This window comes from Heteronotia binoei, chromosome 8, assembly GCF_032191835.1.
Source record: "Heteronotia binoei isolate CCM8104 ecotype False Entrance Well chromosome 8, APGP_CSIRO_Hbin_v1, whole genome shotgun sequence".
In the NCBI taxonomy this organism is placed as follows: Eukaryota; Metazoa; Chordata; class Lepidosauria; order Squamata; family Gekkonidae; genus Heteronotia; species Heteronotia binoei.
In genome coordinates, this window is record NC_083230.1 from 5,325,801 (window position 1) to 5,351,704 (window position 25,904).

General features: G+C 47.0%; 1 protein-coding gene across 2 annotated transcripts in view; it reads right to left on the reverse strand.

Moving 5' to 3' along the window:
• Nucleotides 1–25,904, reverse strand: part of CCDC146 (coiled-coil domain containing 146) — a 188,215-nt gene that overhangs the window by 53,087 nt on the left and 109,224 nt on the right. For both annotated transcript variants that reach the window (XM_060244689.1, XM_060244690.1), the window contains 5 exons: nt 19,926–20,135; nt 16,951–17,008; nt 6,243–6,419; nt 4,454–4,527; nt 1,047–1,274 (listed from right to left, as the gene is read on the reverse strand). In XM_060244689.1, coding sequence (XP_060100672.1) covers nt 1,047–1,274; nt 4,454–4,527; nt 6,243–6,419; nt 16,951–17,008; nt 19,926–20,135 — 747 coding nt within the window. The remainder of the gene's footprint in view (nt 1–1,046; nt 1,275–4,453; nt 4,528–6,242; nt 6,420–16,950; nt 17,009–19,925; nt 20,136–25,904) is intronic.

Here is a 25,904-nt window from a genome sequence, read left to right on the forward strand (position 1 = left end):
CAAGCAGGATCTCCACCTATGTATACGGGGATTTTTCCCTTAGTAGAACTCTCAAATGAACCAGGCCTTAATTAATGGAATGGTTCTTACTAAAAGAAATTAAAAGAAATAAAATCAAATTTATTAATTGAAAAAGCACTCTATGAACACTCATACAAGTTCAGAAAATAAAGGTGGTAGCTTTATAAAGACAAGAAGAGAACTTATTTTACACAGGACTATATTACCTAATCCAGAACAGAGATTTGAGGAGAAAGATGAACAGAACAAACCAGCATTCCATTCAAAGAAGTTGTACCCAGTTTCATCGTGTTAGGAGTGTAATTTAGTGGATGTCCAGATAATGCATACACACAAACGTACGCACGCGCACAAATAGACAGAGAGACACACACAGTCACCACAAGAGAGCTCAAGAAGAACCAGAGAGGGTATGGATATAGCCTCTGAGCTATGACATGATTGTTCCCAGAACAATGTTGTGATGGTGGGAATGAAACAATGTACTTGAACCAGGGAAGCTGCACAGCTTTCCCATGGGTTGTGAATGCAATGTAACATTCATGTGAAAAGGTCTATTGTTTGGTGACCTCTAATAGGCATAGCAAGAAAACTATTCCAAAGGGTGTTATGAGATTAAAATGGTTTTCACTACAGACTCACATAGGATAAACTAGGTAAGAGAAAGTCAGGCAAGGTGGGGGAAGGGGTTAGTAGTTTTACTGCTTTTTCTGGAAATTAATATTTGGAATTGATGGATTTAAAAGAGGGAAGAGAACTGCCAAAAACCAGGCCTTTGCACCTTTTGGATCAGTTTCCCAGACAAGCATCTGACCAGTATTCGATGACCCACATTTCATGTGATTGTAGGGCCTATTTTGATCTTATTTGCAGACCAGGTAAAAGTCTAGATGAGCGACCCTGCGAGATGTTGGAGGAAGAAGGTTTCACAAGGTACCAGACTAGTCCTTCAAGGGAGGAGGGGTCCAGGCATAACAACAGGGAGTGCTTCTTCAGATTACATGGCCTTGGAATACAAGCCTCACCTTTCAGCTATGGCACTTCCTTCATTCTCTTTGTTCAATTCATGCATCTTTATCAAATTACTGAATTCTCGGTCCTTGCTTTCCAGCAATGATTTTTTGCCATCCACTTCTTTCATCACATCTTCCTTCTCTTGAAGCGTGCCCTCAATTGTAGCCTCTAATTTTTTAACGTGGTCAGTTACTTCTTTCAGTTGTTCCTGCAGTGCTGCTATCCTTTTCTCTGCTTCTCTGCAGACAGTGACAGATTGGAATATCTGAAAAGGGTTTTCCCTCCACTCATTTCCCTGTGTAATACTTTGCAATCTTATTTTTAAAAAATCAAATAAATAAACTCAGTCCACATTCCTATTTTAAAACCATGCTGTCAAGGGATTTATAAAGGACACACCCACAGCAAAAACGTCTGCTTCATAAGGCTTTATGAATGCCTGCATAGCTCCATACTCTTGCTGCACAGTAACTCCTCTGTGCGCTAATATTTCCAGGACTGGGAAATATTCTGAGAAATCTTGCAGATCTTATATAGTCCACCCTGATGATCAGCTCTGGCACCAGGATGCCCTGCCGTGCCAGCCACCCCAGGCAAGGTGCCCCCCACCCCCAGTCTCCCCTCCCTCATGTCCCCAGCCAGCTTTGCCACAGCTGCCTTGCCAGCCGGAGCATATGGATCGAGGTGGCTCGGCAGTACTGCTGTTGTTAGACCTATCGGCTGCGTTGGAAATGGTCGACCACCAGCTGCTGGTCCGCCACCTCGCCGACGCAGGGATTCAGGGGTTAGCCTTGCAGTGGCTTTCCTCTTTCCTTGAGGGTCGGGGACAAAGGGTGGCAATTGGGGGAGAATTATCCCAGAGACACCCACTTAACTGTGGAGTGCCTCAGGGAGCGGTTCTCTCCCCGATGTTATTCAACATCTACATGCGCCCCCCAGATTGCCTGGAGGTATGGGCTGGGTTGTCACCAGTATGCTGATGACACCCAGCTCTATCTATTGATGGATGGCCAGCCTGACAATGTCCCTGTAAATTTGGACCAAGCGTTGAAAGCCGTGGCGGGCTGGCTTAGGCTGAGCGGGCTAAAGTTAAATCCAGCGAAGACAGAGGTCCTTTGCCTGGGTTGTGGCGGTCCGGGTGGGGAAATCCCCTTGCTGGTTTTTGACGATGCACCACTGGTACTGGTGCGCAGGGTCAGGAGCCTGGGAGTTCTACTGGAGTCTTCCCTGACAATGGAGACCCAGATAGCAGCCACTACTAAGTCCGCCTTCTTCCACCTTAGACGGGCAAGGCAGTTGTCTCCCTTCCTGGAGCGCGGTGACTTGGCAACAGTGATCCACGCAACGGTCGCTTTGAGACTAGACCACTGTAATGCCCTCTACATGGGGCTGCCCTTGTACCGAACTCGGAAACTCCAGCTACTGCAGAACGCGGCAGCCAGGCTGCTAGTAGGTCTACCTAGGTGGGAACATGTGCGGCCTAGGCTGTGCGAGCTGACCTGGCTGCCAATTGTATACTGAGTCTGTTACAAGGTGCTAGTTATTACCTTTAAAGCCCTATATGGCCGAGGACCTGCCTATCTTAGGGACCATCTCTCTCCATATGTTCCTCAGAGATCTAGTTCACAAAATCTGCTGAGATCTAGTTCACTGAGATCTAGTTCACAAAATCTACTGAAAATCCCCGGGCCAAAGGAGGCCAAACTGAAAGTAGCAAGGGAGCGGGCCTTCTCGATAACAGCACCCCAATGGTGAAACCAGCTGCCAGAGAAGGTGTGGGCCCTGTGGGCCCTTAGTCAGTTCCGTAGGGCTTGCAAAACCGTCCTTTTCCAGCTGGCATATTAAGATGGAAACATCGCATCAATAAGCTATGTTTCCATGTATATTAAGAATGTAGCACCATTAATTTATACTGTAATTTAAATTTTAAATTTTAATCTAATCGCTGGTTTAAGAAATGTATTTTAATGGCTATGTTGCATTTATTGTTACATCATGGTGTGACCCTCCATGTCCTGTAAGCCGCCCTGAGCCTACTTTGGCGGGGAGGGCGGGGTATAAATAAAACTTTATTATTATTAAGGTGCAGCACAACACAGCCCGGCTGCAGGATGCACACCTCTGTGGGAGGATGCCGGAAGGGCCTGCTGATCAGCAGTGTCTTCATTGGGCAGCAGCTCTCCCTTCCTCTCTCACTCATTCCCCCCACCTTCCCAGTTGCCTTCCCAGTGAGAATGCACACTGCAAATTCACTGCTCTTTAAAGTCACATGCCCCTTTTGATTTTGTGATCACAGCTAAATGTTGTCACTTCTGGCATGAATTTTAACTGGTAGATTACAGAATCATGGATATTTAATATTTATCTGTCCAAAAGAATTTCTGGGTAGCAGCTGGCAGCATATATTTAGATGGTGATGCTTCAAAGATGGGCTAGAGGGGTCCTGAGGAACATTTGTCCAGACATCTTAAAGGCTCTGCAGGAATACCCTGGGAAGACAAAAAGGCCCTGGAACCAGTCCAGTTGCATGGCCCTGTGGCACTATGAGCCAGATTTAAGGCCACTCAACGCAGTGGGACCAACAACAGACATCATCTCACCCCTTGCTTCCTTTTGTAGGTGGGCAGTAGTAAAGACACCCATTATCATTGGCCATGAAGTTTCTGAGCCCAGTACCCCCCAACATGTTGGCAGAGTTGCTGGAGCTTCACTTTGCTTGGTCCTGGTCACCAGTGGCCCTCCAGGACAGTGGTCCACCAGGAAATTTCCAAAGAAGTCTACCCACTGGGTTCTGACTGAAGCCACCAGAATACTTAGATGAGCTTGGAAAGCGCCAACAATTTGAGCAGCAAGTACCAACAATCTGGAAAACAGTACACACATTTTTAGAAATTCAAATGTATTATGATTCCCTGATATCCCAGATCCTTGCTGTAGTACTGGAAGTATTATTTGATGTTTTCTACCAATTAATCCAACAATCTGAGGATTCACAAGAAGCCGTTTTCCAGGACCCACACAGGAGACAGCTTCGGCCAGCACCAGCATCATTCATTCAGTCATTCGTTTGTTCGTTCATTCATTCATTCGAATTATACTCTGTCCTACCCCAAAAATGGGCTCAAGGTGGTTTACCTCATAAAAACCAGCAGGATAAAACAATAGAGCAATAAATAGGATCAACAATAAATAACAGTTAATAACAAAAAAACCCACACCTTATGTCAGGGGAAAAACCCTACACATATAAGTAATCCCAGAAACTCCAATGTCCGGAAATATCAGAAGACAGCAAGGCACTGGGAAGGGGCTACAGGCAAGGGAGGCCAAAGTAAATTCAAACATTCTGTATTAATTGGATTGTGCACTAAACTACTAGGAAATGATGGTTTTGAGCAAACAGCATTAAATAACTTACTGTTTTCTGCGGTTCAGTTTCTCCATTTCTTTCCCAAGCTGAATAGGAATGGCCTGGAGATGGATAAGCACATCCTAAAGATTAAAGAAACAGGCATTAGTCTACATGGGCCAGTGTTCTAAGAGTTCCATTAAGCTCCCAAGGAATTCAGGGTATTTTTGACCCCAGAGTCATGGGGGGAAATTGGTTTAGCCATTTAAAGCTTTCTACAGGCACCCATGACGCAGAGTGGTAAAGCTGCAGTACTGCAGTCCAAGCGGTCTGCTCACGACCTGAGCTCAATCCTGGTAGAAGCTGGGTTCAAGATGGCTCAAGGTTGACTCAGCCTTCCATCCTTCCGAGGTCGGTAAAATGAGTACCCGGCTTGCTGGGGGGAAGGTGTAGATGACTGAGGAAGGCAATGGCAAACCACTCCGTAAAAAGTCTGCCGTGAAAACACTGTGAAAGCAACATCACCCCAGAGTCGGAAACAACTGGTGCCTACACAGGGGACTACCTTTACCTTTTACAGGAACCAAACTCTTGTTATGCCTTTTTCTCAATGAACTGCAGTACCCTGCAGTCCCTCTTGCCTCCCCTCCCCTCCCCTCCCCACTGCCATTCTTTTTAAACTTTGAGCTTAATCAAAAGATTAAATGGGTTCAATCTGGCTCCCAAGACACTTGGCTTGAACATGAAAGTACTATGCATAATTGTAAAGGGGAGCTCTATGGACCCCAATAAATACTGGGGGTGGGAAGGATTTAAACAATGTTCCCAGGTACAAATAGATCGGCCAACCCCTATCATTGCCATTTCCTGGGAAGGTGGAGCAAACAGTGAAAACTAAAATTTCTCTCATAATTTATATCTATAGACATTTTGGCTTTGATGTTTTATGCCACTTTTGGAATCAGGGGTTGAAACAACTCCCAGGGAAGCCAGTGCTTGCAACCTGAATTGTAGGAGCAGGTAAAAGTCAAATTGAACTGTACTGCAATTTTGGAAATGGGGGTCATGCTATACCCCATCGCAAGCCATTTTTGGGGTCCATTTTTCCACATTGCATTGTTATTATGTAAAGTTTCAATACTGTAACAGTTAAAAGAATTGTTTTCTTAAAAATAAAACAGTTCTACAGATTTCCAATTGCCTTATGCTTTAAAAACGGTGGGGTCAATTTGACCCAATTTACATTTGTTGGGTTTTTTTTCAATGAGGGGTATTTTTAATCCCAGTCCCAAACTTCACTCTTCTTTGTCTTGCATTTTTGAAGAAAGTTATTCTTGAGAGCCAGTTTGGTGTAGCGATTAAGTGTGCGGACTCTAATCTGGAAGAACTGGGCTTGATTCCCCACCTCTCCACATGCACCTGCTGAGTGACCTTGGGTCTTTGAAAGAGCTGCTATCTCAAGAGTAGTTCTTGAAAGAGCTCTCTCAGACCTACTTACCTCATAGGATGCCCATTGTAGGTAGAGGAAGGGAAAGGAGATTGTACTCTGAGTGAAGGGCAGGGAATAAATCCAATCTCCTCTTCTTCTGAGGGTGGACTCAATCACATCACATCTCTCAGAACTTGCTCCTCTCCTCAAACCCTACCCTCCCCAGGCTCCATTCCCAAAATATCTAGGAATTTCCCAAACCAGAATTGGTAACTGTATGCATCCCCCACCTTGCAGAATTTGTACTCCCTCCCCGTGGCTCTTTCTGGCCCTTTCTCAAAACATATGAAGAATGTAAGCAGACAACCATAATATGAGCACTAGTCCTTAATACATGTACTGATAATGATACATTTAGGCTTGGGTTACTTTTGTATCTTCTTGCTTCCGAAGGATTTCATCAAGTTCCTTCTGGTCTTTAGTGAGATGCTTTTGTCTTACTGTCAAATCTTCTTTCAGTGTTTTAATTTCTTGTCTTCTTTGCAAAGTTTCTTTACGGAGCTCTTCACAGCTTTCTTTCAGGCCCTTGATCAACTTTTCAGCATCCTTAAAAACCAACAAAAATACCAAGTTGAGTTATCGTTTCTTACATTCACTGAAAAGTGGAACACATTCACTAAGAGTATGTTAAAATTAGGTTTGTTTTATAGACATGCTTATTCCTTGACATATGATTCCATGGACCCATTTAACTTCCTTTATGTCTTTCCTAGCAGCCCCGTGGTGCAGAGTGATAAAGCTGCAGTACTGCAGTTCAAGAGGTCTGCTCATGACCTGAGTTCAATCCCAGCGGAAGCTGGCTCAAGGTCGACTCAGCCTTCAATTCCTTCTGAGGTCGGTAAAATGAGTACCTGGCTTGCTGGGGGGAAAGTGTAGATGACTGGGGAAGGCAATGCCAAACAACCCCGTAAAACAACCCCGTAAAAAAGTCTGTTGTGAAAATGCCATGATGTGACATCACCCCAGAGTCGGAAACAACTGGTGCTTGCACAGGGTGCCTAACTGTCCTGGATGCCTAATTGTCACTGCAGTTTCATGAACCGAGTGCCTGATGTGTAAGATGCTCTCTAGAGCCATTGATGAGATCGCCCCTCGGCGCCCTCGTGTTAAGCTGGCACTGTGGTACACCCCGGAATTGCAGCAGCTGAAACGAGAGCTCAGACGGCTGGAGAGGCAATGGCGGCGTACTCGAGACGAAGAGACTAGAACATCTTATAGAGAGTTTATGAGATCCTATGAGATGGCAGTCAAAGCCACACAAAAAACTTACTTTGTGGCCAAGATTGCGTCTGCAAATTCGCGCCCGGCACAATTGTTTAGGACAATTCAGACTCTTACAACACTGCCGCAAGGCAGGCCAAATGCTAGGGAATTGGAGATAAGCGGAATTTTTTGCAGATAAAATCTCATCTCTCCGTTGCGACCTCCCCGCCACATTGGAAACAGTATGTGAACTCGAGGCCCCATGCCTGTCTTCTGGACCAGCTCTGGGTTGCTTCAAAGTGCTCAGTTTGGAGGAAGTTGACAGAATCCTCTCCACTGAATGCCCAACAACTTGTGATCTGGACTCTTGCCCTTCCTGGCTAATTAAAGCTTGCCAGAGGGAGCTTAGATGTCCTATACGGGACATCGTAAATAGAGGGGCTTTTCCCAACGCCTCTTAAAGTGGCTGTGGTCCACCCCCTCTTGAAAAAAGCTACATCAGATCTGGCCGAACTGGCAAATTACCGGCCGGTCTCAAATTTACTCTTTTGGGGTAAAATTATTGAGAGGGCAGTTGCGTTACAGTTACAGAGTTTTTTTGGATGACGCTTCCATCAGACACCCACCAATCCGGCTTCCGCCCAGGTCATGGGACGGAGACAGTGCTGGTCGCCCTGATGGATGACCTCCAGTGGCATCTGGATTGAGGCAGCTTGGCAGTACTGATGCTGTTAGACCTATTGGCTGCGTTCGATATGGTCGACCATTGATTACTGACCTGCTGCCTTGCCGATGCAGGGATTCAGGGGTTGGCCTTGAAATGGCTTTCCTCTTTCCTTGATGGTCAAGGACAAAGGGTGACGATTGGGCAAGAACTGTCCTGGAGGCACCCACTTAATTGCGGGGTGCCACAGGGGGCGGTTCTCTCCCCGATGTTGTTCAACATCTACATGCGCCCCCTTGCTCAGATTGCCCAGAGGTAATTTTATTGAATGGATTATTTTATAGCTGGTATATTTTACTATTTTATGATTGTGGCTTTCTCAGTTGTGAGCCACCTTGAGCCTGCTCCGGCGGGGAGAGTGGAATATAAATACAATAAAATAAATAAATAAACAAACACCCTCCCCCCCATACCATGGAGAAGAACTCACATAAATGGATCAAAGCCTTGGCATTAGAGATGAGCAAGAGTAAATTCTTCACCACCTCTGCTTTCCCAATTAAAAATGTCCTCTTGGATTACTTTTGACTACAATCTGGGCAAAATCCAAGAAAGTGGACAGCACAAGAATTTTGTGGAGATGGTAAAAAATCGTCTGCTCTACTGTGGTAGCCGGAACAGAATAAAAGCTCCATGTGAAAGCAACCTGAGTCTGCATCTAGTGGATATTGCAATAACTCAAACAACATTTTGAAAAATCTTTCAAAAATTATTTTAAAATAGACTGTCTTATTCTGGGGTGTCAAACATGAGGCCCTGGAACCACATCAGGCCCTTGGAGGGCTCCTATCAGGCTCGTGAGAGAGTGTGAATGTTTTGTTGGCTTGTTATGCCAGGGCTCTTCTGGGTGCAACAAGGTTTTGCTTCTCCCTTTTCTCTATATTCATGCCTTCATGATCCCGTTTTTCTTAGCAGAAAAAAAATGTGAACTATTTAGATGGGAAATAAGCCAGTGAGGTGGATTCAGCTGAAAGGGTGTGTCCAGACCAAGTTCACCCAGCACATTTCCTTTGTAGACTGGAGGTTTTAACCTAGTCTTCCCATAAAGTAGGCTGATACTGACTACTATACATTGCTGTCTCTTTATTCTTGCACTACCTCATAGGAGCTGTAGTTATTTCTCTGGGGAAAACTATAGTTTTGTAGAAAAACACAAACACACACAATGCAGGACTCTCATTGTCTGAGGGGTGTGCATCAACCATTGGACCATCAACCACCACTCAAGAATTGTTTCATTTCAATGGCTGAGGACTGAGGCACTGCTTTGCAGAGGAGAGAGCAAAAGCCTTCCCTCGATTGGCTGATGGAGGGAGGAGGGAAACTGCCACAGAAAGCCTTTAATTGATTGGCACTGCTTTGCAGAGGAGATAAAGAAAGCCTTCCATTAATTGGCTGAAAGAGGGTGTCAGAACTTGTATCTTTACTGCTGGTTCCCTATAATGTGACCAATGCTGTATTGTACTCTTACTGTGGCTTAGAGCTGCTTTGTTACTGAACCAAACTGACTCCATGTTGTAACCCTTGCTTGACCCAAAGTGCTTGAATAGTAATTAACCTTGCCCCACTGGTATCCAAAATATTTGGGGCTGTAGAATGAGTTATGTTATGTCTCTGCACATTCTCACACTGGGACCCTTTGAAGCCGAGCAGCATGGCCTTCGGAGTAGGGAGGCATCCTCTCTACTGATAGTGATGGTGAGAAGACAGATGTGCCTGTAACGGTGTGAATTGTGGCTTTGTGAGATGTTTGCTTTACGTGTATAAAATTGTGCTGGTGCTGGCTCTCGCCATCACTGTTATCTTGCCTCTTCCAGTGCTTAGTTCTCTTCAATAAAATCCTAACTTTGTAACCAAGTATGGGATCCGTTTGAAGTTCTTAAGTTCTGACATTATAACAGTGATCCCATTGTTCGTGGCTTATCTGTACTGGAGGCTTGGCCCGATGGCGGCAAAAGTGCCAGACGACGGAGAGCCCACCACCCCAACAGAGGACCCGCCGCTCGACCCAAAAGTGACGGGGGTTCGACGCAAAATTAAGGTCCCAGCGCCTTTCTCGGTCGACGCCGCGTTCCCCGCCCCGCGAACTTGGAGCCCGCGGAAGTCCACGGCAGCAATCGATGCCGCGGAGCAACGGTACCGAAGCATGTTGGGCGAAGGGGGAGCCGGAGACGGCGACGACGACCAGGCGGAGGGCCCGGAGCTCCGAGGGGGAGACGACCAGATCCGAACTCTCCGCAACGACTTATTCCACTGGGTACGGGAGATCCACGACGATGTGCATCGATCCCGCGTGACGATGGCCGAGGAGTTGCAGCAGAACCTGGGTGCGATTTACGACCAGCTCCGCACTTTGCAAACTGCGGTCCTGGGAGTGCCGATTGGAGGGCCACCACTGGGGCAACCGCCCGTAGCCCCGCCGGCCCCAGCCCCGCAGGCTCCGGCCGCCCCGGCCCCGCCGGCTCCGGCCGCCCCGGCCCCGCCGGCTCCGGCCGCTCCGGCGCTGCCGGCTCCACCTGCCCCGGCACCACCAGCTCCGCTGGCCCCGGCCGCCCCGGCGCCACCGGCTCCGCCCGTTCCGGGGCCCCCGGCGCCACCCGCCCCGATCCTGCCGGCTCTACCGGGCCCGGCGCCGCCGCCGGGGGCACCGCGAGCCCCGGGGGGGGGCCGAAGGCCGAGGAAGGGAGTTGAAGATTACTTTCGATGGGAATCCAGAGGACGTGGAGTATTTTACCATACAGTGCGACACGTTCTTCACCCACTGGGGTGCAGATTACCCGACCGAAGCCAGCCGAGTCTACCACATCGCGTCCCGACTGAGAGGTGCGGCCCGCAAGTGGTACGTGGGGCTTTTCATGGGAAGAAAGCCCGAACTAGCTACCGTGGCGGGGTTCCTGCACGCGATGCTCCGCCAGTATGGCGATCCCCTACGGGAGGAGAAGGCTGTCGCCGCCCTTCAGCGCATAGAGCAAGGCAACCGCTCCACCCGCGAGTATGCCACCGAGTTCCTGGGGTACTGTGCAGCAGCGAGGGGATGGAACGAGGTCATGAAATATACCGCGTTCATCAATGGTTTGAACCCGAACATCCTCGACCGCTGCTACAGTCAAGGGAGGCCCGACACGTTGGTCGGATGGATCCAACTGGCCGGAGAAGTGGAGACCAACCTCCAACATGTGGGGATGCGACGACAGCAGCTGGCGAAGAAGGGGGCCAAACACACCCCGACTAAATCCGAAGGGAGGAAGACCCCGGCAACCTCCACCCCGTCTCCCGCCCGCAAGTGCTTCCAATGCGGAGACCCAAATCATCTCGCTGCCAACTGCCCAGTGAAAGCGGGTTCCACCCCACCCACAGCGAAGCAAACCACTCCGGGGCCGAAAAAGAAAAAGAGCAGCCGCTCGAAGGAGCCCAGCCGGGGCTCCGTCGCCACTTCCATGGCGACTGACGAGGATTTTACCACCGACTTGGCGACAGTGGAAGAATCGACCGAGGAGTCGGACGACACCGAGTCGGCGGGAAACGACAGCGACCTGCTTTAATGGGTGCCGCAAAGCAGGTCCAACAACAGCCGGCACTCCTCACGGTGAGAGCAACAGGGGGTTTACTGTTTATGGCCGTTACCCTCCTTAACCCGAACCTAAAGAGATTCATGCACGCCCGAGCGCTGATCGACTCAGGGTGTAACAGGGACCTGATCACCCCCCGCCTAGTTGAGGCGTTGGGATTAGCCACCTCACCCCTGCCACAACCGATGCAGTTCCAGCAGATGGACGGGGGGCCCATGAGGGGGGAACCATGTACTTTAGAGACTCAGGCGGTCCCGGTGGGAACCGAGGAGCATTGGGGGATTGAGACTTTCGTAATTGCCCCCTCTTGCTCTTTCGACGTGGTGGTAGGCTCGGCTTGGCTCGCCCGCCACCAACCAGACATAAGGTGGGAGGAACAAATCGTCCGGTTCCCGGATTGGAGGTGTGAGCACCACCACTGGTGCCCTGAATGGGGGCCGCATGCCCCCCCTCAAAACATGCGGGCTTGCCTCACACTCGAGGAAGTCGCCTCAATCCCCAAGGAGTACCGGGATCTAAAACTAGCGTTTAGCGAGAAGGAAGCGGACGAGCTACCGCCCCACCGCCCTACGGACTGTGCCATTGAGCTAATCCCAGGGCAACAGCTTCCCAAGGCGAAACTGTACTCCATGGGTTGGGCGGAGAAAGCTGAGCTCCGAAAGTTTTTGGACAAGAATCTTAAGCGCGGCTTCATACGACCGGCCACTGCCCCCCATGCCGCCCCCGTCCTCTTCAGAAAGAAAAAGGACGGGTCTCTTAGGCTTTGCACAGATTTTCGTGCTATAAACGGGATTTCCATGTCCAACGCCTACCCGATCCCGTTGATAAAGGATTTGTTGAACACCGTAGCAAAGGGAAAAGTATTTACAAAGCTTGATCTCCGAGACGCGTACTTCCGCGTCCGCATCAAAGAGGGGGACGAGTGGAAGACAGCGTTCAACACCCCCCTGGGACAGTTTGAGTACCTAGTCATGCCCTTCGGACTGCAAGGAGCCCCTGGTGTATTCATGAACTTTATCAATGAAGTGCTACGGGACTTCTTATTTAAGGGGGTGGTGGTGTACCTTGATGACATCATTATCTATTCACAAGATCTAAAGTCTCATGTGCCCCTAGTCCGAAAAGTGTTAAGCACCCTTTGCAAACACAAACTGTATGCCAAATTGTCAAAATGCGAGTTTCACAAGACCGAACTGGACTATTTGGGTTTCCGGGTATCGGGGGAGGGATTGGCTATGGACCCCGCAAAGGTCCAAGCGGTACTAGACTGGGAGCCCCCTCGAACCCGCAAACAATTACAAAGTTTTATCGGGTTCGCTAACTTTTACCGCGACTTCATTAAGGGGTTCGCCACAGTCATGCTCCCCCTCACGGAACTCCTCAAAACCAAAGGGAAGGGTGACGAGGCGAAGAAGCCAGGCGCGCGCCTAACGTGGACGCCTGACTGCCAAAAAGCTTTCACTGAACTGAAACGCCTCTTCACCTCCGAACCCGTGTTGGCTCATCCCGATGAACTGAAACCCTTCGTGGTCCAATGCGACGCCTCCGACGCCGCAGTGGGAGCCATATTAATGCAGAGAGGGGAAAATGGGGTGCTCCGACCATGTGCCTATATCTCAAGGAAATTTTCCAACGAACAAAGGAATTGGTCGGTCTGGGACAAGGAGGCGTTTGCAGTCATGTTTGCCCTAAAAACCTGGCGCTCCTGGCTTGAGGGAGCGAGAGTGCCCTTTGAAATCTGGACCGATCATAAAAACCTTGAAGCCCTCACCGGGCGCCGCAAAATGACTGCAAAACAAATCCGGTGGGCAGGCTTCTTTGCTAAATTCGACTTTGTGCTAAAACACATCCCAGGCTCAAAGAACTTTTTAGCAGACGCCCTCTCTCGCATGCCACAACACGACAGTCTCTGGGAGGAGGTAGTAGACTCGTTAATTTCTCCCTCAGCCATTTCGGGGGGGGTCACTACCCGCTCCGGCAAGCAGACCAGCCCTCCGGATTCAGATCTGCTGCCCCGATTCCTCTCAGAATATAACCAGGAGGCCGATCGCCCACCTAACTTGGTTAAAGCTGAAAACGGGCTCTGGCTGCACAATGAAAAAATCTATGTGCCCACTCCCCTCAGAAAGGAAGTCTTGGAGCGTTGCCACTCGAGTCGCCTGGCCGGCCACTTTGGCTATGTCAAAACCCTCAACTTACTCACCCGCCAGTTCTGGTGGCCAAAAATTAAAAAAGATGTGTCAGAGTTTGTTCTTTCATGTCCCACCTGCCTCATGGCTAAACGAAGGGGGGGTAAACCCCCGGGCCACCTGGTTCCCCTCCCTACAGCCACCCAACCTTGGTCGGTAGTCTCCATGGATTTCATTGTCGAACTCCCACCTTCACAGGGCAAAACAGTCATCCTGGTTGTAGTCGACACATTTTCAAAGCAAGCCCACTTCGTCCCGTGCAAAAAGCTACCCACGGCCAAAAAACTGGCCCAGCTCTTTTTCACCCACATTGTACGCCTACACTCGTTCCCAGACAAGGTCATTAGCGACCGCGGGACACAGTTCGTTGCCAACTTCTGGCGGGAGTTCTGCAAACTCGCTGGCATCGAGCAAGGACTAAGCTCTGCCTACCACCCCCAGTCGGACGGACAGACGGAGAGGGTTAATGGCCTTCTGGAACAGTACCTCCGCTGCTTCATTAATTTCCAACAGTCCAACTGGGTGGACCTCCTCCCTTTTGCAGAATACGGCTACAACAATAGCCTCCATAGCTCAACCAAAACCTCCCCTTTTCAAATTATCAATGGTTACGAGGGCAAGCCGTTTCCCACACTCGCCCTCCCCGCCAGCCCGTCCGAACCCACATCCTGTCAACAATGGTGGGAGGGCCTCCGTGAAGGCTGGAAGGGTATTCAGGAAAACCTGGAGGAAGCGAAAAAAGCCTACAAAAAGCAGTTTGACAAAAAACACTCCCCAGAGTGGGACCTAAAGGTGGGGGATACAGTTTTCCTGTCGACAAAAAACCTTCCCCTTCCCCAGTCCTGTTGTAAGCTCGCACTGAAGTTCCTTGGGCCTTTCAAAATAAAAAGGGTAATAAACAAAGTAACGGTGGAACTCGAACTACCCAAATCTCTAAGTAAGATCCATCCTGTTTTTCATTGCAGCTTGCTTCGGAAAGACCCTGGTGCTACGTCCTTCCATCCCAGGGCCCCACCGCCCCCTCCGACGACAGTGAGGGGTCAGAGTCACCATGAAGTCCAGGAGATCCTGGACTCCAAAGTCAAAAGGGGGAAACTGTATTATTTGATCAGGTGGAAACACTTCCCCCCGAGCTGTGACGAGTGGGTCGAATCTCAGAACGTAGCCGCTCCGCAACTGCTGAAAAAGTTTCACCTACTGTACCCGCACAAGCCCAAGGCTGGCCCCGCGGGAGGGGGCGCTTAGGGGGGGCAGTATGTCAGAACTTGTATCTTTACTGCTGGTTCCCTATAATGTGACCAATGCTGTATTGTACTCTTACTGTGGCTTAGAGCTGCTTTGTTACTGAACCAAACTGACTCCATGTTGTAACCCTTGCTTGACCCAAAGTGCTTGAATAGTAATTAACCTTGCCCCACTGGTATCCAAAATATTTGGGGCTGTAGAATGAGTTATGTTATGTCTCTGCACATTCTCACACTGGGACCCTTTGAAGCCGAGCAGCATGGCCTTCGGAGTAGGGAGGCATCCTCTCTACTGATAGTGATGGTGAGAAGACAGATGTGCCTGTAACGGTGTGAATTGTGGCTTTGTGAGATGTTTGCTTTACGTGTATAAAATTGTGCTGGTGCTGGCTCTCGCCATCACTGTTATCTTGCCTCTTCCAGTGCTTAGTTCTCTTCAATAAAATCCTAACTTTGTAACCAAGTATGGGATCCGTTTGAAGTTCTTAAGTTCTGACATTGGGAGGATGAGCCGCAGAAAAGTTCCCTCAATTGGCTGAGGGCTCCTTCTCCTCTGGGGAACCAAACAGCCAGAGACATAGACAAAATATGGCATCCCTTGGCATATTTTCACTTGGAGAAATCTCGACTGCGGGGTGACATGATAGAGGTTTACAAGATAATGCATGGGATGGAGAAAGTAAAGAAAGAAGTACTTTTCTCCCTTTCTCACAATACAAGAACTCATGGGCATTCGATGAAATTGGTGAGCAGTCAGGTTAAAACAGATAAGAGGAAATATTTCTTCACCCAAAGGGTGATTAACATGTGGAATTCACTGCCACAGGAGGTGGTGGTGGCTACAAGCATAGACAGCTTCAAGAGGGGATTGGATAAAAATATGGAGCAGAGGTCCATCAGTGGCTAATAGCCACAGTGTGTATATATATGTATGTATGTGTGTATATATACACACACACACACACACACATATATATATCATGGCATTATTGAACAGTAAAGGTTTCTATGAATGCCAGATTTGGTAAATATACAGTCTATTTAATTGTGGTCTGAGCAATAACTGGAACCTATATTGGCTGACATAACTCTGTTTAATAATGAGGGAGAGATCAAAATGTAGTCTATACGATTGTATGTTCGATGTCTAGCTGAATAAAAAGTATAATCCTTAGTTTTTGGATGTGTTTGTCTCCAAATATCATTAAGTTGGTACTGTTGTAAAATGTCACCCAGTTTTGTAAATTGTTTTTCTTGTTCTTTGTTTTTTGTGTATGTTGTGATCTGTCTAAATTGTTTTCTATTACATAATTAAAGTCACCCCCTAATATAATATTGCCTTCAGCAACAGATTAAATGCCTCCCCTTTGCTTTTCAAGCCAGCCTGCCATGGCGACCAGCTGAAGAAGCAAAGAGAGAAGGGGCTTAAAAGTTAAAACCCTTTTCTGGAGTATCTCCATTGCACCCCTTCTCTCTCTCATCACACTGCAGTGATAGCATGATCTCTCCATTGGGTCAATAGAGTACAATGGAGAGATCTCTCCACAGCTGTGAGGTGGCTGGAGAAGGGAGCAGTGGCATTTCAATGCCCTAGTTTCTCTCCCAGCCATACCATTTCTGCCTGGCAGTGGGGCCAGTGTGCCAGCCCAACTGTCCGGTAGAAACATCTGACAGCCTTTTTCCAAGCAGACAAAGGGAAATGGGGGAGTTTAAGGGAAGCCAGGCAGACATGCCTGGGATCCTTTCAACCTCTCCTTTTCCCCACCCACTTACAAGTGCACCAGTTCCACTATCAGGCAGAAATGCTTGAGAGCCTTTCAAACCCCACTTTCCCTCCCCTGCTTTCAAGTGGAGTGAAGGGAAAGGGGGGAAGTAAAGAGAAGCCAGAGTTCTACCTGGCATTCAGGATCAAGAGCTGAATAGATTTGTTTCCTGTATGGGGATATCTAATTGGGAAGATGAATCAGTTCAGAGAATATGATTCAGCCTCTGGGGAGCCCATATAATGCTGCATATACAGGTTTTTTTCCAGTTCAGCTGAGCTGAATGCACATCCCTAGTAATGTGTTTGTATTTCAGTCATATCATTTCTTATTTTTTCATCTAACCAAATGGATCCAAATCAGGAAATATGAACATCATACTTACAGTAGCTTTAGGGATCCTTTTATACTCTTTTTCTAGGAGTTTCTTGTCTTCCAATAAACTAAAGAAAAATAGATTACTACAGAAGAAAACCCAGCTTACAGATGTCAAAGCAAGTGATTATCCATTACTTGGAAGCATCCACCTTTTGTATACTTAAATACTAGGAATAAGGCCCACTGGTGAGGAAAAATACATCAGGTTCTAGAAAGAGGCTCTGGGCAAGTGCCCCCCCTTCTGTCTACCCACCCACCCAAATGAAGGCATTCACTCTGCCTCACTCTTGGAGGGTGGAGTCTATGGCATTGTACCTATCTGAGGTCCCACTCCTCCTCAAACTCTACCATCTCCAGGGTCCCAACCTCAAATCTTCAGGAATTTTCCAACCTGGAGTTGTCAACCCTCTCTCCTTAGCAGCAGTAGCAAGCAGCCAGGCCTAGGGTAGTTAACCTTCAGGTGGAGTCTGAAGACCTCCTGGGATCACAACTGATCTCCATACAACAGATCTCTCTCACTCTGGAGAAAATAACTGCTTTGGAGCGTGGACTCTATGGCATTATATTCAGCTGAGGCCTCTCCCTTTACTAACAGAAACAACCTTGGTTGCCTAGCAACAGCCTCTGACTAGCAGCTTCCCTAGTGGCCAATTCTCATCTGTCCTGGGGTGAGGCTGAGGGGAGGCAGGGAGTGATAGGAAACAGGTGGCCACCATGGCCTCTAAGGAAGCACTCCCAGCACTTTCATACCATGTGTCTTTACCATCTCCCCACCACTACTACCTACTTTCTCTTCTGAATGCCACAGAGATTGGGTAGGCAACAGCAGGTGGGAGAGAGGATCAGGCCTAGCCAACGGCATGTAAGTTCTCTTGAGTGGTGGTTTATGGGCCAATCACTAATGGAATGCACACCACAGCCAATGGGAAAGTCGGATTGGGTTAATTCCATTAAGGAATTATTATCTATGATGATTTATGGCCAAAAGATCTCACAAAGCAACTCTACTTGTAGGCTCAGCTGAGTCTCTGCTAGGCAGCCCAGTTTAAATCAGACTGACTAATAGAGCCTACAAAGCAGACAATCCTGCCGGGCAAATGCTCCCCACAGGCTTAGTTGAGGATCTGGTCAGCAGCCAGGACCGTAGCCAGCAGGGGAGAGTATAGGTTGTGCCCCCTATAAATTTTGCTGTGTCCCTACCCTAATATCCCTCTTTAAACACAAATTTTTGGCAGGGTAGTTATAGTGCCATTCACCTTGCCCTCGGATTAGCCATGGTGCTCCCAGGTCCCTCAGTAGCTGTGTACCCAAGTGGTGTCCAAGAAGCCTTGGTCTTGCACTAATTGTGACACACATCCCTGGCTTGGGTTGTCTATGCTCCCTGTCCTGATAAGAAGAAACCGTGTGCACAGCCCTCCTTTAACAAAAACGTAGAGCCTGATGATTCTTTCTCATCCTTTCCACTGTATTCCCTGGAGCTTTCCCCTTCCTAAATGGTTTAAGATTATGGCAAATGGTTTCCTCAGGAGAGACAAAGGGTTCCCCCACCAATGAACTGCAAGCACGTGTAAAATTGTTTGCAATTTTTCCCCTCCAAAGTGTGTCTCCTCCTCCTCGCTTGCCAACCTGCAGGAGGAGGTGGCGGTAGAAGAGGGAAAAGCATAAGGTGTGCAGCAAGAGAGATTATGGTCGTTAAATTATTTTTAATTAGTGATTACCCCCTAATGTTCCTAAATGGCCCTAAAAAAATCCTGGCTATGGGGCTGTGGGCTGCCTGGTTTAAATCAGACTGCCCAACAGAGCCCACAAAGCACCTGATACTATGGGAGAGTTCTCCCTGCAGCCTCTGCTGGGCAGCCCATTTTAAAACTGACTGCCTAACAGAGTCCACAAAGCAGCTGATCCTGTGGGGGAGAACTCTCCCTGCAGGCTCAGCTGGAACTCTCTTTGGCAGTTTGGTTGTACAGCTGAACCGGCAGGGAGAATGCCCCCCTCTGGCTGCTTTGTAGGCTGTCTTCTGGAGTCCCTTTTAGACACCACCTGTTTAAAGGGACTGCAGAAGAAAGCCCCAAAACACTTGAATGGCAGGAGCAATCTGCTCCAGCCCCTCAGCTGTTGTTCTGGGTTTGTTGGTGATCCCCAAATATATCTGGGATTTTCCAGAAATTTCTCCCACCCCTCAGGTCTCCCAAAAATCCTGGATACATTTGGGATGCCGAAATATACCTGAAAAATACCAATAAGGGGTGTTTGGGGTGAATTTTCAGTTTGGGGAGACCCTAATGCACACCCCTAACCCTCTAAAACTCTTAAGTTGAGGGTATGAATCAGCAATTAGATACTCCTAAGTGAAATCGGGCCTCCTGAACAGTGACCTCTAATTGTTCAGGGCAGAGGAAGTTTGAGTTTTTGGCCCTTCAACTGTTCTCTTTTCAAAACGTTCCTTCAGGAAAACTAGATGCTAAGCAGTTCCTGCAATTGTTTCACATCAAGTTCCAGGTTAGCTATGAATAAATGAGAACAAAATAGCTCATGCCGCTCCTGAGTGTGTATCCTCTCACTGCATCCCATTCCCACCATGTTACAGGAGACTCAAAGGCTTCTGCAGGTGGCCTTCACTTGCATAACTCCAGCACTCCTTTTAAGGAATCATCAGTGTTGCCAATTAATCAGGACAAAAAATGTCCTATCCCTTTAACAGAGGCTTAATGGGATTTACCAAGTGATGCATTTACCTCCATAACATGAAAAATTTTAGCTGCCCATTCCCACATATTAATCCTCTATTAAAGGGACAGAACATTTCACCCTAGGCTTGCTGGCAGCCCTAACAGTCAACTGGTTCAGCATAAACTATCACTTTCTGGGTTTTTTCCACTTCCCCTCCCATCTCAAGTGCGTGTGGACACAGGTGCCAGGCTCCTAGTAGCCTGGATGACACTTCATACACTTTGTAATTCAGAGCACCCCAATATTATTTACCTGTTCAACTTGTAATGAATTTCATACTCTCTTTCTTGAATTGCGTTATATTCATTAAGGTATCTTAGGTACTGCTGTCTTAGTTTGGACACTTCGGAGGTGGATCCTTCTGGAAACTGGTCAGCCTTTTCTAGTTCCTGCTGCTGCTGTTCCACTTCAACTGTGAAACGTTTGGCATCTTGCAGCAGTTGAATCTCTGATGCCTGTAAACTGAAGTAAAACAAAATTGTTGAACTGCATATTTAGAAAACAAAACAAAGCAAAGATGTGCAAATCACATCTGAATTATAAATTTTACAATATCTATACAAGTTGGGAACCCATGAAAATAATGGGGGGGGGGGGAGGAATAGAAATGACTGGACATCCCCCCAACCCAAATTTCCTCTTCTCGGCACAATAAACTTGTAGAGGCCTGTACAACCTATTTCACTGTCCCCTGTCAGGTTTTCCTTTTTTCTTCAACTGACACTCAACTGTTTTCCCCATTACAAGCTTCCTTGAGAGCAATGAGGATTATCAGCCCTGATTATGTACATGGGGACAAGTCTATTTTTTAAAAATTCAAAAGAACACGTTTTCCCACTTAGGTGGGTATGACAATCTTGCCTTCTTCCCTCCCTAACACGCAGGATTTTTCCTTCTGCTTTCTTGCTGAGCAGCCCCTTTTTTCTTCTTACATGTTTGTCTATGGCTGTCCCACCCAGTCACTTTGTTATTTTGATGCTGGCCTAGCCCAGGGAACTGAGAGAAGAGACAACATTACCTGTTGCCTTTGAAATGGCACACCAGATGCTTTTGAAAGTTCAAAATAAGCAAAATGTTTTAATTTGGAGAACAGGTCAGGTGAAATCAGGTGGAGGATGTATGAGATGAAGAGATAATAAAACAGAGGTAACTTTGTATTCACACAAACACTAGGTAATTTGTTGACAACAAGTAAGTTTTACTACTATTCAACAAAGACTTTAAAACTATTCAACAAAGACTTTAAAACTTTAAAACTAGAGAGGCTTTCTTTTCAGTTTCTGCTTAGACACCCAAGCATGGTTTCTGAGTTTCATTGAGACATAAATTTTAGAAAGCAGGAACATAAAACTAAGTTTCCAAAATCCTTCTTTATACAAACCAGGGATCACTCCTCTTTTGAGAAGCTATTTCCCTTCTTATCTGGGCAGGGATCACTTCTATTTACTAGAAGCTATTTCCCATTTTTTTGCTTGAATGAGGATCCTCCCTGATCCACTTGCTCTCTTAGCCTTCTTCCCTGTCCACTGTCAGTGCTTAACTGCCTCTTCTTCAACAGTCAGTTCCCAGCTGTCATTGTTTAACTGACTATGTCACTAGAATTCTATTTGAACATCTTGTCACTCAAAGGTTCTCAGACTCTGTTAACACTTGATGGCCCATCAGAGTGGGAAACTCCTACAAATATTCAGAACCCCCAACACTGCCACATTTTATTCCCCTTCTGACAGACACTCAACCATGACATATATTATGGGAGAAATAATAGTGCCATGAATGTACAAAGTGTTTTACAGACAAACTAAAAGACCGATTCCAGCCCTGTTGAGCTTACACCTCGACGGTGTGCCTCTGTCAGCGGCGCACAGGGTTAGGAGCCTGGGGGTGCTACTGGAGCCTACCCTAACTATGGAGGCCCAGATAGCAGCCACTGCCAAGTCCGCATTCTTTCATCTTAGGCGGGCAAGGCAGCTGGCCCCTTTCCTGGAGGACGGCGACCTGGCAACAGTGATCCATGCAACGGTCACCTCGAGGCTGGACTACTGCAATGCCCTCTACATGGGGCTGCCCCTGTGTCGAACCCGGAAGTTGCAGCTAGTGCAGAATGCCGCTGCCCGGCTGTTGTTAGGGCTCCCTAGACGGGAGCACATTCAGCCGGGGCTTCGGGAACTGCACTGGCTGCCGATAACATACCGAGTTCGGTACAAGGTGCTGGTTATGACCTTTAAAGCCCTTTATGGTCTGGGACCTGCCTACCTTAGGGACCGTCTCTCCCCACATGTTCCCCAGAGAGTGCTGAGGTCGGGGTCTCAGAACCTCCTTGTAATCCCTGGGCCAAAGGAGGCCCGTCTGAAAGCGACCAGGGACAGGGCCTTCTCGATTGCAGCTCCCTGTTGGTGGAATCAGCTCCCGGAGGAGGTGAGGGCCCTGCGGAACCTGGAGCAGTTCCGCAGGGCCTGTAAAACAACCCTCTTCCGGTTGGCATATAATTAATTGTGATCAGAATGCCGAATACTAAATCTCAAACATCAGATTACTGAATATTGGAAATTGAAGGACTGATTTAAGGAAAATGTAGCATAGTGTATACCGATGTGAGTTTTATGTATTTTTAGGTTTTTATGTTTTTATTGTATAACTTTAATCATATTTAAACCGATTTCTGTTAGCTTTTACTGTTGTAAGCCGCCCTGAGCCCACCTCGGTGGGGTAGGGCGGGATATAAATCGAATAAAATAAATAAATAAAATAAATAAATAAATTACAATCTAAATTTTGATGTGGGAGGACTAAAGACAACAGAGAGAGAGAAGGAATGACAGAACTAGATAAGAACATAAGATACTTAATTATCTAGACTATGGACAGATGTGGCTCTTCTTGTGTGGAAATGATAAAAGAGAGCTTTTATATCTATGTCTAGAATGTTTTTAATTTTTATGGATTTATCTTTGGATTTATATTCCACCCTCCCTGCAAGCAGGCTCAGAGTGGGTCACAATAAAGGAATAATAATAAATACAGTTAATAGTAGGTTAAAATTTATAACAAACAGCACATAACCATCTCTGGTGCCCACCAATGTCTCCCGCTGGCACGGGACATAACAAACCAGCAGCAAAGCCCCTTCAGCAGATGCCACAGTTCATCTGGGAAGTGTGGACATGGAAGGCCAAGGTTTTCAGATATCCGCCACCTCACCCAAAGCCTGGTGGAACAGCTCCATCGGGCAGGCTCTGCGAAATTGCATTGTAATCTGCAGGTCCCCGATCTTGAGTGGGAGCAAGTTCCACCAGACTGGGGCCAGGGCAGTAAATGCCTTGGCTAGTTAAAGCTAAGCAGACATCTTCTGAGCTGGGGACTATCAGAAGATTTTGTTCAGTAGAGCGTAACGTTCTTTGGGGCACATAGGGGAAGAGGTGGTCCTGAAGATATGCTGGTACCAGGCCACGTAGGGCTCTGAAGGTCAAAACCATAATCTTGAACCAAATCTGGTTCTCAATAGGCAGCCAGTGCAATTAGTGCAGCACTGGCTAAATATGCAGTCACAAAGACATCACAGTCAGCAGGTGTGCTACCGCATTTTGCACAAGTTAAGGGGCAGCCAAAGTTGCTTCATGTAAGAGCCACATAGACTAAATGTCAAATGCTCGAGAGCTGCAAGTGATTTCAGAGGAAGAAGCAGGTCTGGGGGAGTGGCCTGAAAGTGACTTCACAGGAAGGGGTAAAGTTTTGGTCCTTCCCAGCCATTCAAGCCACAACGTTGGAGACTTCTGCTCTCCCCACCTTCCACCCACAGCTAGAAAGAGGGCCCTGCCTGCCAACACACACGCGTATGCAGCTTTGGCACAGGGAAGCCAACAAAAGAGCCGCTGAGGGGAGAAAGTCATAAGAACATAAGAGAAGCCATGTTGGATCAGGCCAATGGCCCATCCAGTCCAACACTCTGTGTCACACAGTGGCCAAAAAAATTATATATATATACACACATATACACACACACTGTGGCTAATAGCCACTGATGGACCTTTGCTCCATATTTTTATCTAACCCCCTCTTGAAGCTAGCTATGCTTGTAGCCGCCACCATCTCCTGTGGCAGTGTATTCCACATGTTAATCACACTTTGGGTGAAGAAGTACCTCCTTTTATCCGTTCTAACCTGACTGCTCAGCAATTTCATTGAATGCCCACGAGTTCTTGTATTGTGAGAAAGGGAGAAAAGTACTTCTTTCTCTACTTTCTCCATCCCCTGCGTTATCTTGTAAACCTCTATCATGTCACCCTGCAGTCGACGTTTCTCCAAACTAAAGAGCCCCAAGTGTTTTAACCTTTCTTCATAGGGAAAGTGTTCCAACTCTTTAATCATTCCAGTTGCCCTTTTCTGGACTTTTTCCAATGCTATAATATCCTTTTTGAGGTGCAGTGACCAGAATTGCACCACAGTATTCCAAATGAGACCGCACCATCGATTTATACAGGGGCATTATGATACTGGCTGATTTGTTTTCAGTTCCCTTCCTAATAATTCGCAGCATGGCGTTGGCCTTTTTTATTGCAATCGCACACTGTCTTGACATTTTCAGTGAGTTATCTACTACGACCCCAAGATCTCTCTCTTGGTCAGTCTCTGCCAGTTCACACCCCATCAACTTGTATTTGTAGCTGGGATTCTTGGCTCCAATGTGCATTACTTTGCACTTGGCCACACTGAACCCTATTTGCCACTCACCCAGCCTCAACAGATCCCTTTGGAGTGTCTCACAATCCTCTCTGGACAATTTAGTGTCATCCACAAACTTGGCCACTTCACTGTTCAACTCCAAATCATTTATGAACAAGTTAAAGAGCATGGGACTCAGTACTGAGCCCTGCGGCACCCCATGTGAAGTCGAGCAAAGCAAAGGATGTTGTTGCAGCCATGAGTCCCAATATGCGTTGAAAAATAAATACTGTTTGAGTCGGACTGGTCACGATAGCAGCTGCTAGAGATTTGATGTGGCAAGCTTGATCTTGTGAGACAGCATGGATAGGCGTGCACCTATAAACTGGATGTCTTGTGTAGGTATCAGCTTGGATTTTGCTAAGTTGACTTGAAGGTCCAGAGAAGACAGTAGGGACAATGTGGTGGTGATGTCCTAGAAAAGTTTTTCCTTGCATTGGGCAACTATGAGCCAGTTGTCGATATATGGGTAGATGGTGATGTTTTGTTGGCGAATTGCAGCTCCCACCACCGCCATGCATTTGGTGAAAACCCTCAGTGCCGTTGAGAGACTGAATGGGAGAGCACGAAACTGGTAGTGTTGATCCCCCATGGCGAATCTCAGGAACCTTCTGTGATGGTGATTGATGGTGAGATGAAAATAGGCATCTTGAAGGTCGAGAGATGCCATCCAGGACTCCCTCGGGATTAGTGGGAGGATGAATTGCGAGGTGATCATTCTGAATCTTTTGTAGGTAACATAATGATTGAGTTTCCGTAGATCTAAGATTGGACGTTGGCCCCCATCCCTCTTCGGTACTAGGAAGTACCGGGAATAGAAACCTGTGCGAAGAGATTGGTGTGGGACTAGCTCTATAGCTTTTTTTCCCAGAAGAGAGCGGACTTCCATATGTAGAGGAGGAGAGGGGGGAGTACGTACAAACCAATGGTACTTTGCAAGAGAATCAAACTTTATGTAATAACCTCTGATGATGATTGCAAGGACCCAGGAATTGGAGGTTATGGAAACCCAATTGGGGAAGAAAGGGGGACAGTCTTTTTTTTTTATAACTCACAATTTTTATTTTTAACAAATCAATACAAAATAATTAACCATTAACATATAAACAAAATGGCACCTACCATTTTACACAAAAATATAAATTATATATTATAAACTAGAAACAAAATAATTCTTAAAAATAATACACCACATAAATTAAGAGTTCTGGCAAGATATAAAGTCAAATACTTAATACAGAATAAAGTCAAGATACTTCGTTGGAACAGATAGACTAGTTGAGGGTTTCTCATTGATATATAAGAGAAAAGTTCCACGTGATAAGTTTGTACTGCTGAGATATTTGTATAAAGTTCCTCAAACCAGAACTTTAGACCAGAGTAAACAATTTAAACCTCAGCCAGACTAAAGCAGAAATAAGTTAAAAATTATACTTTTAGACTACTAAATAAAAGGAAAAAAAGAAAAAATAATAGAAGTTGAGAACAATTAACACTGAAGCCCCAAAA